A 16066-nucleotide genomic window follows, 5' to 3' on the forward strand; every position below is an offset into this window, starting at 1 on the left:
CGCTCAATATTTACTCTATCCATGCGAGGGACGAAGTGGTCATGATGTTGTCACGTCTCACGTTTCCCTGGGCTGTGATTTTCGAATCATCTTTGTGCAGGGTATTCTGACATTTCCTGTATTCTACACTGAAGCTGTGAAATCGTTTTACTTACACTGTCTTCGTGCTTAGTCTACGATGCTGGCAGGCTTCTTTTCCAAGAGTGAATGTTGCTTTGTGAGAGTGTAATCTGTCACCTTGAAAAGGGACACTGAGCAACTGGAAAAGAGGCGATAACACAAAAGAGTCTAACTGCTACCAAGTGAATTGTTGCAGACGAAGAGGTGGGGGTGAACCAAGGGAACTGAAAGAAAAAAAGAGAGATACTGTAGGGCATAACCCCTGTGGAACCTTTAGAACCCCAGTCATGAACCTCCAACCTATCCATGATCCAAGGGATGTGTTGAAGAGACAATTTGGTACAACTGCTGGCCCCTCAGTCAGATGTGGAAGGTATGGGTACTATTGTGACTGATGCATCAACTGACAAGAAAAAATAAGCTTTAAGAAGACAAATGCCTGTCCAAACCGCTTAAGCTTTTCAAAGGGACTCCTCTTGGTCGTTTTTCCTTTGCGCGGAACAGTGACACTGATACCAGCAAGCACAGACCTAGCCCCTGACCCCTTTTCTCTTTCAAGTCTAAACTATCCATGCTAAGGAAATGAAAAAAAGGTAAGAATAAGAAGGGAAAAAAACTGTGACCCCGGCTGAAAAGTGAATTAAATCACGTGACCCTGGCTGAAAAGTGAATTCAATCACGTGACCCCAGCTGAAAAGTAAATTCAATCACATGACCCCGGCTGAAAAGTGAATTCAATCACGTGACCCCGGCTGAAAAGTGAATTCAATCACGTGACCCCAGCTGAAAAGTAAATTCAATCACGTGACCCCAGCTGAAAAGTGAATTCAATCACGTGACCCCGGCTGAAAAGTGAATTCAATCACGTGACCCCAGCTGAAAAGTGAATTCAACCGCGTGACCCTGGCTGAAAAGTGAAATAAACCGCGTGACCCCAGCTGAAAAGTAATTTCTACTGCACGACCCCACCGAAGTCAAGTTATTTAAAACCGTGAGCACTCCATCCCTGTCAGTCCTAAATAATACCAGTCTCACTAAAGGAGCACACATACACCCTCTTTCCCAGAGATATGAAGATCCAGGCAATGACAGAAATGCACAGGCACCTGCGACTGACTGATACAGGAGCTCTAAATTAGCAATGATACTCCACTTTGGGGGCTGTGTGTTTCCTATTGTATAAGAGAGGTGGAGCTGTTTAAAAAAGCACAGCCACCCAAAACATTGTCCTTAAGTGGATCTGGCATGGATGAGACCCCGCTACCCCACAGGCGCTGTGGTAAACCCATGACACCTGATCCAGTCTTTCAGTGAGCTCCAAATCCTCTCTGAAATAATTGAATCGTTTCACTGAACCCGCTGTCCCTTTCCATTTCACACTATGGCCTTAACCACACGTACCCTTAGGCCGGTTCCTGAAGAATGGAGCTGGTGTAGTCTAAGAGGTATTGGCACATTGATTGATCCATGGGGCTGTGTAACACCAGCACGCTGTAAGCAAGCCAGTCCGCCAGGCAGTTTTTATTATTTTCCCGGGTCTTCCACCAGTACACCATCTACGCTGTTTGTAGGACTGGGAAGTATAGGTTTCGGGATAATTGGATATAGTCAGTCTGAATGAACACAGCCCCAAATTGGCTCCAAATGGGGCCAAATTTGATCACAGGCTCCATGTGCCAGAAGATCTGAGAGCACTAAAATAGATAAATCCTGCTGGCTGATGTGTCTCCTCTCCTCCCCCAACTCCACCATCTTCCTTGTCTACTCTGCCTTTAAATTGAATAAGGCCTCAATAGCTCTACTAGCCTATGTGGTAATTAGCACTTCTGCAGCCATGCCCAGTCCTCACATGGGGAGCCGTCTTCACAAGGAATTTAAAAAAATAGGATTCCTTTCAAGGGTCAAAACCAAAGCACTATTGAACACTCACACACAGACGGTCATTTATTACCAAAGAGGTCTACTTCCCAGAAATGTGTGGCATTAGGTGAAAAGGCTTCCCTGGGGTTCCTGGATAGTGGACATCTTAGTCATGAGTTGGTGGTTTAGGGATTCAACAACAGTGGTGACAAACCTCCACATGATTGGGTCTGTTCACAGAAAGGGATGCAAAATAAGCAAAGGTTGACATTTTAGTCATTAAGAAGAGGCTTTTATTCAGATCGAGCTATAAGAGGAATCAGAGACAAGTAAAAAAGGTCATTCTAAAGGACAGCAAGATATTCTTTCACCTTCAACAGGCCTATATAAATGGAGATATCAAAAGGCCTATATAAACGGTGATTCAAAAAGAGATCAGGGAAAATGCCTCCTTTTATCATACTTTCCTGGTTTAAGCAGTTAGGGGTAGAATTCGGTATGTATAGTAAGATATAAAGCCCCCTCTTCCCCTGTTTACAATTTGGTGACTTTGAAAGACAACATATCTTCTCATATCATCATCTGCCAGCATCAAACAGGGGCTAATGTTAGCCCACAGTCATGACGAGGAGATGAGAATAGGCTGTTCCCTCTCTCCCCCTCATCCTGGCCAACCTCTTGGCCCTCATCCTGGCCCTCATCAGGCCTGTTTGCAGGTTACGTGTACACAGCAAAAAATGCTTCCTCAAAGATAATAAAAATGCATGAATAAAGCAAAATTATCTGCCAGTGCAGTGAGGATAAGTTGCTTGTAACAACAACAAATCTGAACAAGCCTGATAGTCCTGTTTACAGAATATAAGGTTCATTCGATCTCTTGTTGTGTCTCAGTGAGACTATGTATCTTGTTTTCTGAATTTACTGTCTTGTTACAAGCAGCAGAAAAACATTAAAACTTTTTTCAAATCAATTCTTGACTTTGCAGTGTAACATTTTTTTTTTTTAGATACAGTCTTTGTTGCCAGCCACAGACACAAAAGACCTTTGGAGACAGAGGGACACTATTATCGAGCTTCTTCTCATCAGTGGGGATGCAGCAAACAGGAAATAAACTGGTTGGCCTAAATCAACTTCTATGAATGGAGAAGTTTATTTTCTGACCTCAGAATCACACAATACAGCCTTATGTAAAAAATAAATAAATAGACTAATATTTTCATGAATCATCTTTAACCCTGACTATAAAAATGTTAGGTGTGCTGCATTGCACAGGAGCAAAAATAAATAATAAATGTAAGTACTGTTTTCATTTGACATTCAAGCCATTTAGCAAATGCTTTTTTGCAGAGCAGCTTACAGGTAGTGCATACATTTTAAGCAAGGTTCAAAATGTTGCTTTTCCCGTGGCAAAACGTTTGGACACGCCGTGCCCTAACCAACATGACACAGTGTCAGAGCACGCCCTGTTAAGGAGCTGCCGTGTCCCTCCCCATGTTTTGCTAGCACGCTGGGGAGAATTCTGTATCCCCTCATTCACACAGCTTGCCTAGCTAACTAACGAGTCCCCCCAGACCAGACTGAAAACAGCAGTGGAGCAGTCTGGAAGCATTACCATGACAAAGGCTAGTGGAGGGATGTACCGGTACAGATAAAGGTTCTGTGCATTTTTATTCATGCACAGGGAGCCCGCTGTTCACTACTGAACGTGCCTAACTCATACAAAAGAAAGAAAAAAAACAGACTGATTCACACATATGAGTCATACATGAAACAGAGCATAACGATGCTGTCATCATGCAAACAAACTGACCAATTCGATATTAGAAACAAACAATTTGGCCATGTTTAAGTTCACTCTGATGTCATGATGTAAGCATTCTATTAAGTTTAAATAAATCTTCCAGTTTCTACGCTATTTAGCTCTATGTGTAATTCATTCATCTATTAAACAATTACAACATTAAGCTTTTTGATAACCAACCAAAACCTCTCAATTACAGTCAGCTCCTGCTTCTAAGGTAATTTAAAAGAAGAAAGAAAACAGAGACTAAAAAGAGAGGGAAAAAAGAATGAGGAGAGTAACAACATGACACTGAAACACTCAGCGTGCATATAGATCTATTTGACGTTATACACAACACATGCCTTTATGGCCAGATCACCGCCCCTCTGCCTGGAAGATCCTGTTTTTCTTTTCTTTTTTTTCTTCCCCCGTCCTCATCCTCCCATTCGAGTCTAATTTCCTTTCAGTGTGCCTGCTCATGTGTGTGGCGGGCCTCCAACGCTGAACGTCTCTCCGGCCTCCGTGTCCCGGCACAAAAGAGCCTGTCTGCCTGCCCCCCTCTCCCCAAAAAGAAAGTCACCACAGGACACGGAGGAGCAGAGACCACCGCCTCGAACTCCGCTTGAGTCTGTCTGCTTCTAGATGATTCTCCCTCCCTCACAGATTCCCGACTGCTCTTTTACATTGAATGCAGGAGTTATTTGCCTGAGTGTGAAGTGTGTCTATCTCTATTGCCCTGTTGCCTTTGGTCACTGTCTCTCCCTCTGTCCCCCAACCCTCTCCCCCTCTCTCCCTACCTCCCTCCCTTTCCCTGACTCTCTGCCCCTCTCTCTCTTTATCATTGTTTTCTCCCTCTAAGTTGTATGGTATCATGCGGGCCTTGTGAATTTGCTACTGTTGAGAGAGTATTTCTTTCCTGGGACCTAGGGCATATTACTCCTTTGGGATGCAAAGCCCTGCTTCATGGGAACAGTGTATTCCACAAAAGCATCAAATAACTGCTTTTATTTGAAGTCTTCTTTTGGTTTCTCCCAGCCCACATGATTACTGTTAGAAGAACATGTTGCTTCATGGTGTAGTCCAGCCGTTTAGAATCATGAATATCCTCTGTATGGATGAGTAAGCATTGTAAAGACATTGTTTCCTTACTCTTTTCTTTGACAAATATCCAGCCTCCTCTTCGTCTGTTGGTATCTTTCTCTTCTTTTTCACTGTTATTGAACAGACGTCAATAGACAATACAGGACAATGTACGTTTCACAAATAATGACGTGACCGTTCTTCTGGTATTTGTCGATGATGTTATTAATTTGTGGATTTAATAGCCTATCACAGCTGTTACTTAACTAATATTTTAATAACTAATATTCAGGCTCTGCTCATAGTGCATTTTCCATTAGTATGCAGTGAACTTTGGAGAACTGTTTTCTAGGGGGGGAAACACCTTTGTTAGAAATGTGGATAAAGATTAAACAAATGACATTCAACCAGTGATTTAAGATGGAATGGACTGATGGAGAGAATGGCGAGGATCTCAACACCTCAACTGACCGTGCAGTCCACAGGAGGCAGCCTCATCTCCATGCTCTTCAGCCAGTGTCGCAGAGCGCGGATTTGACCTCTGAACTCCCCCTGCCACTGGCTCCACTCATCTGACTCCCTCCTACAAAAACACATGCCCACAAAATGTTACTATATGAATATGATACAGTATGAAAAGCTGCCTGACCACAAAAATGGTAATGTTCAGCTGATCTGAAAAAGGAGTTAAATTTCTCTTTCTTTCACATAAATGTAATCTTGAATTAAAATATGGATAAATATTGTAACTTAAAAGACTTGTAATATACAGTTCATATGCAGAACTCAACCAGTAACCACTTATGTAGATTCAGTGGGGAGTCAACTGTTCTTTTCTGATTGTTAGTTTGGATGCTAAGCCCAGTTTGGGAATGTTTGTAAGTGGCACATTTACATTGTTTGGTTGAGTTCCCTTGTGGCCTTCTTTGTACAGGTGAACTGCTCCACTAAACTGAAACTATCAAACAATGGTTATTAAAACCAGACATTTATTTTTTTAGTCCCGATTGGTGATAGGTGTGAAGCCTAGGAGAAGCCTGAAATCGTTTGTATTTCAATAAAGATGTTGGGTACACTGAAGAAAATCAACCAACAGACAAATGTATATAATATTGACGAATATGCTCTGAATCCATTATGACCTTGTGGTTTTTGTTACACCCATACCAATAGCTCTGTTCCTTGGAGGTGGGCGTGGCCAATCCATACAAACTTGCCATGTCATCCTGAAACAGACAACATAATGAATAATAGTTATACATTTGAAATTCTGTTAGTTCTGCTTTTCCAAATACGTACCATAATGAACTATAGGCGGTAGGTTAATTTATCAGGGACTGTGCGTTGGCCCTCATACTTCAAATACAATATAGTTCTACCAACAATATGGTTACATTTGTTTTTGCAGAACTTTCTCCAATTCTCTGAAGTCTTACCTCCTCGTCCTCAATTTCTGCGACAGGTGGGAGGGACAGGGTCAACGAGGGGTAGTTGAGGCAGTCATTGGAGGTATCCTGGCAGGTAGACAGCATGTCTCGCATATTGGCTGGATCTTCCATCAGTATCAAAGACTAGCATTGACACAAAAAGGCAAAGATAAAGAAAAGTACCGTAAGGTCTGGAAATAATTGGACACTGACACAATTTTGGTAATTTGGGCTGTTTACCAAAATATTAAATAATGAATATGGGCTTAACATGCAGTCTATCAGCTTTCATTTGAGGGTATTCTCATCCAAATTGGATTTCTCATCCAAAAAGGGTTTAGGAATTACAGCTCTTTAATATGTAGCCCCCTCTTTTTCAAGGGACCAAAAGTAATTGGACAAGGGACTCAAAAGCTGTTTCATGGACAGGTGTGGGCTATTCCTTCATTATTTCTTGATCAATTCAGCTTGTAAAAGGAGTTGATTCCAGGTGTGGCATTCGCATTTGGAAGCTGTGAATACATAAAATGCGGTGAAAGGAGCTCTCAATGCAAGTGAAACTGGCCATCCTTAGTCAACACAATTTATTTTTAATTCCATCAGCAAGACAGCAAGAACCTTAGAAGTGGCCAAATCAACAGTTTGGTACATTCTGAGAAAAAAAGAATGCACCGGTGAGCACTGCAACACAAAAAGCCTGGACATCCACAAAGGTGGTAAAGAAAACCCCTTCACAACATCTAGCCAAGTGAAGAACACTCTCCAGGAAGTAGGCATATCATTATCCAAGTCTACCATGAAGAGAAGACTTCACAAGAGCAAATACAGAGTGTTCAACACAAGGTGCAAACCATTCATAAGCTTCAAGAATAGAAAGGGCAGATTAAATTTAGCCAAAAAAATATCTAAAATAGCCAGCTCAGTTCTGGAACAGCATTCTTTGGACAGATGAAACTAAGATCTCAGGTCGCCATTTCTGTATTATAATTTTTGTATTCTAATATTTTGAGATACTGGATTTTGAGATTGCGGATTGTTGACGTGTTGTACACTGCCTGCTGTTGCCCACCTGGCTACCTGTCGAATTTACTCTATATAAACTAATTGGTCAAAATTCTATTTTAAGAGTTTTACCAACGCAATATTTTTATCTGTTGACCTCTTACCCAACTTTATTATACCAGGACTGTTTTTGGACATAATTAACGGAACTACTCACCCCTGAACACCCGAGGCTAAGTATCATTAAAATGCCTTATCACTGTAATTGTTGTAGCAACAAAATGGAGAACTATCGTCTTCAGTTAAAGATAGCAGAGTTAGAGGCTCGGCTTCTGACGCAAATGTCAGGCAAGGATTATGCTAGTGTAGAAATAGAAAAAACTGCGTCAGTGCCACCAGGAAGAAACAATAGTATTTTTAGCCCCCCGGCACAGCTCCTGCAGCCGGGCAATAACTTTCTCTTGGTCACTGGGAAGAAATGCCGTCGACCAGTTAAACCTGAATTGTTGCTAAATCCAACTGAGACTTTCAACAGGTTTTCCCCACTAGAGTCGGAGTCAAGGCCCGAGCCGTCTTCGGAGGGGAATGATCGGCAGGCATTTTCTACCGGTGGCCTTGAAAAACGGAAAACTTTAGTCATTGGCGATTCCATTACCCGCAGTATTAGACTAAAGAATCAGCCGGTGATCGTACACTGTTTCCTGGGGGGCAGAGCCAACGAAGCAGAACATAGCATCAGCGTGTAAACTAGCTAGAAAGATGTGTCGGCATCGAGTAATTGTCTCTGGCCCCCTCCCAGCTAGGGGTGGTGACGAGCTCTACAGCAGAAAATAGTGCCAGGCCCCAAAAATAGTGCCAGGCCTGATCCGTTGAGGAGCAACGGACTCCATCCTAGCTGGAGTGGTGCTTTTCTTTTATCTAGGAACATTGACAGGAGTCTCACTCTAGCCTTAACATGATATAGGATGCAGGTCAGGCCGCAGGCTGTAAGCCAGCCTGCTAGCATAGTAGAGTCTGTCGATAGCATAGCCAGAGTAGTTTGTACAGCTTTACCTATTGCCACTGTGACTCGTTCCAGGCTGAGAAAAGTTAAACAAGGTAGTGCTAACAAAAACAACCTTATTAAGATAAAGCCTTCCTCCACCTCGGTCACAAATAAAAATTACTGTATCACCTCGCATCTCAACATTTTTGGCGATTTCAATATTCATATGGAAAAGTCCAATGATCCTCTTCAAAAAGCCTTTGAAGCCATATTTGACTCAATGGGTTTTATCCAACAAGTCTCAGGTCCAACACATTGCCACAATCACACCTTAGATTTAGTCCTGTCACGAAAAATAGATATTGTAGATCTAATAATTTCCCCCCAAAATCCTGGATTATCGGATCACTGTCTTATTACATTTACCGTTAAAACAAGAAATCCACTTGCTCCGCAAACAATGAGTTTCAAAAGCCATACTATAAATTCTCGGACTACAAATAAATTCCTTGATATTCTTACAAGTTCGCTCATTAACGACAGAGTAAATAAATCTGTAAACAATCAAATCCAGGATCTAAACTCAACACTGCGAAATACATTAGACACAGTTGCACCATTAAAAACTAAAGAAATAAGCAACAATAAACTTGCTCCCTGGTACACAGACAATACTAGAGCACTTAAGCAAGCCTCCAGGAAATTGGAGCGAAAATGGCGCTCCACCAAGTTGGAAGTATTTAGACTAGCCTGGATAGACGGTACACTACAATACCGAAAATCACTCACGTCTGCTCGATCAGCTTATTTCTCCAACCTGATTGAGGTGAACAAAAACAATTTAAAATTTCTCTTTGATACAGTTGCAAAGTTAACAAAAAAGCAAAGCTTAGCAAGTGAAGTGGGTCTTCACTTTAGTTGTAATGAATACATGAACTACTTTGATGAAAAGATCATCACCATTAGAAAACAAATAACTGACTCCTCCTTAAATAGTTATGGTCCTCAAAATCTCAGTTTTCCTAAAAATGTCCTGAAGCTCCCTGACCAGGTGTCAATGGGGACACTTAAATTTTTTGTTTGCTCGACACATTTACTAAATTTGTAATGAGTTCTAAACCCACAAACTCTCAGCTAGACCCGATTCCAACAAAATTACTTAAGGAGCTATTTCCTGTGCTTGGTCAGCCAATGCTGAACATAATAAATTGCTCCCTTTCCTCAGGATGTGTACCAAACTCACTAAAAATAGCGGAAATTAAGCCTCTTCTAAAAAAATCTAATCTGGATCCCAACATTTTAAACAATTATAGGCCAATATCGAACCTCCCGTTCCTCTCAAACATCTTAGAAAAATGTGTTTCCCAACAACTGAATGCCTTCCTAAAGACAAATAACATTTATGAAATACTCCAGTCCGGTTTCAGATCCCATCATAGTACTGAGACTGCACTCGTGAAGGTAACAAATGACCTTCTAATGGCCTCAGACAAAGGTTCCGCATCCGTCCTGTTGCTTCTTGATCTTAGTGCTACTTTTGACACTATTGATCACTCCCTTCTCTTAGAGAGACTGGAAACCCATATTGGCATGTTCTAGCCTGGTTTAAATCTTATTTATCTGAAAGATATCAGTTTGTTAGTGTGGATGGCATATCCTCTGACAGTCAAAGGTATGCTTTGTGGTTCCTCAAGGCTCGTTTCTGGGCTCATTATTGCTCTCACTATATATGCTCCCTCTGGGCGATGTAATCCGAAATCACAATGTAAACTTTCACTGTTACGCTGATGACACAGTTATATATTTCAATAAAGCATGGAGAAGCCCCTAAATTAGGTACTTTGGAAGCATGCGCTTCAGATATTAGGAAGTGGATGACAGAGAATTTCTTGCTCTTCAACTCAAGAAAAACTGAAATGCTCGTTTTAGGACCCAAGAAACAAAGAGTGTTGTTAGCAGATCTCACTGTGAACATCGACAGCTGCATGGTCTTATCCCAAAAAACTGTAAAAAACCTTGGCGTAACCCTTGATCCTGACCTCTCCTTTGAAGAACATATAAAATATGTCTCAAGAGTTGCTTATTTTCATCTTCGAAACATTGCAAAAATTTGAAACTTTCTATCAAAAACTGATGCAGAAAAATGTATCCATGCTTTTGTTACTTCTAGACTTGATTACTGCAATGCTCTTCTCTTTGGTTATCCAGACAAATTAATAAATAAACTTCAATTAGTGCTGCACACGGCTGCTAGAATACTAACTAGAACAAAAAAAAATTAACACATTACTCCTGTCCTAGCCATACATACCTACACGTAACCTACGATCGCAAGATGCAGGCCTTTTAATTGAACCTAGAATTTCTAAACAAACAGCTGGTGGCAGGGCCTTTTCTCATAGAGCTCCACTACTGTGGAATGATCTGCCAATTAAGGTTAGAAATGCAAACTCAGTGCAAACTTTCAAGTGTCTACTAAAAACTCATCTCTACAGCACGGTTTATAATTAGGTGTAGCCTGGCCCAGGGGCGTGAAGGTGACCAGAAGGCTTGATACTGTCCACCCATGCTGTCTTGCCAGGTGGGCTCTCGTTGCCACTGGGATGCCCTCCCTCCAATGCCTTTCGGGGGAAGAGTCACTGGCTTGTTGTTGTCTCTCTGATGCGCACTTGTGCAATTGGGCTGTACGCTGCTGGCAATACTCAGCCCTCATTCAGGGGGGTTGTGGTTGGTGGGTGTCCCTTTGGTTGATGCCTGGCAATGTGGGTGGATTGATTTCCTGTCTGTTGGGCCCTGTCCGGGGCCTCCCCCGGGTAGGGCCACAGTGTCACCGGACCCCCCCCGTCTCAGTTCCAAGGTGTTACGCTGCTATATTATTGTGCTGGGGGATATGAGGAATGCACTTTCTAACTTTTCTCAGTCTCCTCCAGTTTAAAACTTTAGGAGGACATGAGGTCCTGGTCCACACCTGTGGAGTACCTGGTTTGGGGGGCCCGTTGCTGTCCCTGTCCTTGTCCATCTGGTCATACATTTGACCTAGTCTAAAATCAAATAGACTCTGGATTTAGCCCAGAAAAATTTATAAATTAGTCCAATTGGACTCTTAATATCTTACCCGGCACAGCCAGAAGAGGACTGGTCACCCCTCTGAGCCTGGGTTCTCTTTAGGTTTCTTCCTAAAATTCGGAGTCTTAGGGAGTTTTTCCTAGCCACTGAAATCCAACACTACTGTTGTTTGCTCCTTGGGGTTTAAGGCCGGGTGTTTACAACTGCTGTTGTAAAAAGGGCTTTATAAATACATTTGATTGATTGATTTTTGATTTCCATGAGCTGTAAGCCATAATCATCAATATTGAAACAAGAAAGTCTTGAAATGTTTCACTTCATGTGTAATGAAACTACAATGTATGAAGGTGTCCCTCTTTGATTTGAATTTACGGAAAAAAATGAACTATTCCACAATATTCTAACCTTTTGAGATGCACCTGTATCTCAGCATTACTTAAGATTCTCAAAAACACCACATCTACTTTAGACCACAAGCACTTTTGTACAGGCTGTGTTTACTGATTTGACTAATTATGTCACACTTCTAGTGGTATCTATGGGTTCCTCATAGTATTATTCACTGATCCAATTCTCTGTAGATACAAATAATTTTGTGCTGGCTGATGATAACTTATCCACTTTTATGCAGATTACATTATCCTGTATACAATTGGCCCCTCAAAAACCCCACAATACAACTTTAACAAAATTCAACATTTTGATGGCTTGATAGTTAAACAGGGAAGAATAGTTTAAATGTGGACTTCTTGTGGTTTAGGGCAGTGTTTTTTAATCCTGGTCCTCTGGACCTAAAGGGGTGCAATTTTTTGTTTTTGCCCAAGCACTCACACACCTGATTCAAACTAAAGACTTTATGATAGGTTGATTACATCAATCAAGTGTGTAGGTGGTAGGGCAACATTTGAATCAGATGTGAGTCCTAGGGCAAAAACGTGCACCCCTTTGAGTACCAAGGACCAGGATTAAGAAACAATGGTTTAGGGTGATCTGTCAAAGTAGGTGTATCAGTGCCCTCATATGGTATAATACAATATTGCAGACATTAATGCTGACAGTAATTTGAGGACACATTACTACCATCACCTATAATAAACAAATTTCTACTTAACGGGACTCCCCAAAAAGACTGTATAACAGAATGCTGCTGCTAGAATGTTAACCAGGACCAAGAGAACAGAGCACATCACCCCGGGTTCTTTGCACTGGCTTCCAGTCAGTTACAGAATAGATTTCAAAGTGGTGCTTTTAGTTTGTAAATCACTTAATGGTTTTGGCCCCAAAAACATTTCTGATGTTTGAAGAATATAAACCGACCAGGGCTCTTAGAACCATGGACACAGGTCAGCTAGTAGAGTCCAAACCAAACATGGAGAAGCTGCTTTTAGCAGTTGGGCTGCACACAACTGGAATAAACTACCAGAAGATCTTAGACATGCCCTAATTTATTATTATTATGTAGTTTTGATGTTTTCATTTGAGTACTTATTTTTATGCAGTTGTATTGTTAAATGTTTTCTTTTTCTTTGTAAAGCACATTGAATTGCTTCTATGTATGAATTGTGCTATATAAATAAAAGTGCTTGCTTGCTTACCATGTCAGGTTAGGTAAGTTACTTCCCTAATGTTATCAACTAAATAGCTTATTTCATTAAAAATAATACCTTTGCAAAACCTAAATTCAGTAACGAAATCTGATAACTTTGCAATTAAAGATGAATTCTGTGATTTGGATGAATAACAATTTTTGGCCTGGATGTGTAGTAATGTTTTTTATATGTGCATAATCTATGAGTAGAATCACTATCACACCTCAGCTATGTAACTCAAAGTATACAAGCAAGCAGTTACATATTGCACAGTCGTTGGGAACCTGACTTGGATAGATAGCACCACTTTTACAACCAGTGGCCAGAAGTTGTGGAATAAAGAATAATTAGAAGAAATATGTTACCAACTGAACAATGTGTGTTGGGGTTTAATGTATTGCAGAATTAATCAATGGTAGAGTTCACATATGTAGCATAGTTGAAGTTTAATACATTTGATACGTGCATAGGTACTTTTTAAACCGACTCTTTCTACTTCAATAGAGATAAATAAAAGTAAAATCATGATTTTAATCATTACATTTAATTAACTACCCATAAATCTTCAGGAATTTGTTGTCATAGATTTTATTACATTTTACTTCAACATAACCAAAAACCTAATGTAGCAAAGACGGTTTGGTATGAAGTTTGAAGTCAAAATGTTTTCCAATGATTTGTTAAATCTACAACCACCAAACTAATGGGCATCAAAAACCTGTCAATTTTTTTTGTTTGTGGCCTCTAGAACTTTTTTCTTCACTTTGGTAAGGGACAAAGTTAGTCAGATCTATACTGGTCAGAGCTGGTCAGAGCCCAAATCCAGACTGGTTTTTTGCCAAAGCACTCAAATAGTTGACCAGAATTATCCCTTTGATTTGAGCAATGGCAATACATTTTACACCCGAAGATTGCATGTTTGATTACCTCGTACAAACAAACAAAAGAATCACAAATTGTAGGTGTCATTTTTTTCTGTCACACTCCCATATACTACTGGTACTATAAACCACAAGAAAATCTGGTCAAGTACAATATGATAAATAGATAGATATTCAGAAAATCATATCGGAAAAAAACCCCAATACATTGTTGTTTTATGCTGTTCTTTTCATGAAGGACAGACTGAGGCCAGAAAAGGGTTATCGGAATGTGAATTTGGGTGTGTTTGTGGAGTATTTATAGTTCTGTTATTTATATTTTTGTTTATGGCACTGATTTGTCAATCATTAAAACTGTTAATATCCTTTAAAAAATGTTTAAACATTACATGTCCATTTGGTCTGTAGAAATATTGAATCAACACTGTTTATGCAACACCACCAAATTCCTTGCTATATGGCTTGATTCCTTACATTACGTACTCATTACACACTTACCAATCCAAAGATAAATCAATAATTACATTATTTTTCTGTAGTAAGGCATTATTCACCCATGTCAAATTCCTCAATTATGACACCATATTCTACAGGCTTTCTAATAAAAATCCTTAAACAATTTGAAGTAATTTAGCACACTGCCATCCACTTGTCACCTGTTACTGGTATTCCTCTATGTGGTGTATTTGGATGTTTTTTCCTTTGTAAATAGTATTTGCTCCTTTGAATTCATATTTTTTCCATTATGTAGTTTGTGTTTTTTTGTCCTATACTCTTGTAACTGTATGCCTGAGAATTATCTGCGCTTATTGCTAAAGATCTTTACATCCTCAAACATTCTAATAGCTTTCCTATATAATGTTCCATCTTCATAACGTGATATTAAAGGCAGAGTGATGTTATAGCTGTCTTAAGACATATAGTCCCCCTTAAATGTAATACGTGAATAATATACACTACCGTTCAAAAGTTTGGGATCACTGAGAAATCTCTTTGTTTTCCAAAGAAAAGCAAATTTTTTTGTCCATTAAAATAACATCCAGTTGCTCCGAAACAGTGTAGACATATTAAATGTTGTAAATTAATATTGTAAGTTATTTGTTTCTAGCCATTTTGAGACGTATTTAGCCCACCAACGCTGAATAATTTTGGAATTATAGTATGGATTATTGGCACTGATATGAGAAAATACTTTCTATAGGCACTGTAATAACCCCTTTTTATAGAAACAACGGTAATTTTCATTGAGCAGTTTTACATTACAAATATTAGCAGTAACTTATATGTTTAATGTTATGAATGCAGTACTGTCACTGTAGATAATACAATTGTCAGAATGTCTAATTTATCAGAATATTGTAAAATGTAGAGGACAAGATAACCTTTTTATAGCATATTTATTTACATTAAAGTGTTATTCGCAAAACACCAAATTCCACTCACCATGCCACTCAACCCAAAATATCTGATCAAGAGCAAAACCAACCAGTTAGTTTTGATTAAACATCTTGTAAACTGCATTTAACAAATGTTTTTCAGGAGCAGATATCCTATTTCTTTTTTTTTTAAATCAAATAATTATTACCAAGTTAGTAGAACATGCAAAGCAATAATTCATAAAATTAGATATCAAAAATATGATGAAAAATTAAAACAAAGATTTACAGAGCTAAAATCTTTTCTAGAAGCAGAAGAAAACAACATACTTGGCATGGAAAACAAAACCTATAACACTGGTTGAAAAGTAACATAATAACAAAGCTTCAAAATATATGTTGTAAAGGAAATATTAAAAATGTTGCAAATTGTGTTGAAACGTATTCTCCCTACAAAATATGTACATGCATTGCATTTCTTACAAAATATTGCTAAATGTTCTCAAGAACTATTTACCTTGGTTGTGATTCATGTTAATTAGAATTTGTGGACTAGAGATATTAAAATGTTATTAAATTCATGGGGTTGACCAAGTGAAAGTCCATGAACATAGTGTTTTATACATTTAAGTGGTGTAATCCAAAATATGGGAACTATTTGTCTTATTTAAGTTGGAACATTTGTAGACATTAATGGAGTTTGTTCATAGTATGGTATCCTTGGGAGACATCAGGGGTCACAAGCCTCAACTGCCGGCAAAAATGATGGAGGTACAATGGAAGAAAGGTGGAAGTACTCAATGGCAGATCTAAAAACAAAACAAAAGCCAACAGAATAAGCAACACATTATGAACAAGTATGCTGAAATAATGACCATGCAACTAAAGAAAAGTCTA

The 16066-nt window shown here is 39.5% G+C and overlaps 2 protein-coding genes across 27 annotated transcripts in view; both read right to left on the reverse strand.

Moving 5' to 3' along the window:
• The window catches only part of macf1b (microtubule actin crosslinking factor 1b), a 60347-nt gene extending 53938 nt beyond the window's left edge, over positions 1-6409 (reverse strand). Inside the window, exons 1-3 of the mRNA XM_020041080.2 lie at positions 6280-6409; positions 6011-6069; positions 5315-5426 (exon numbers count right to left, since the gene is read on the reverse strand). Coding sequence (XP_019896639.2) covers positions 5315-5426; positions 6011-6069; positions 6280-6402 — 294 coding nt within the window. The 5' untranslated portion in view covers positions 6403-6409. The remainder of the gene's footprint in view (positions 1-5314; positions 5427-6010; positions 6070-6279) is intronic.
• Positions 6410-15171: 8762 nt separating this feature from the next.
• plecb (plectin b) overlaps positions 15172-16066 on the reverse strand; it is a 178361-nt gene continuing 177466 nt past the window's right edge. For all 26 annotated transcript variants that reach the window (XM_020041060.3, XM_013131365.3, XM_020041067.3 and 23 more), the window contains one exon: positions 15172-15978. The gene's annotated coding sequence lies outside the window, so the exon portion shown is untranslated. The remainder of the gene's footprint in view (positions 15979-16066) is intronic.

The sequence above is a fragment of the Esox lucius genome, chromosome 20 (genome assembly GCF_011004845.1).
Source record: "Esox lucius isolate fEsoLuc1 chromosome 20, fEsoLuc1.pri, whole genome shotgun sequence".
Taxonomy (NCBI): Eukaryota; Metazoa; Chordata; class Actinopteri; order Esociformes; family Esocidae; genus Esox; species Esox lucius.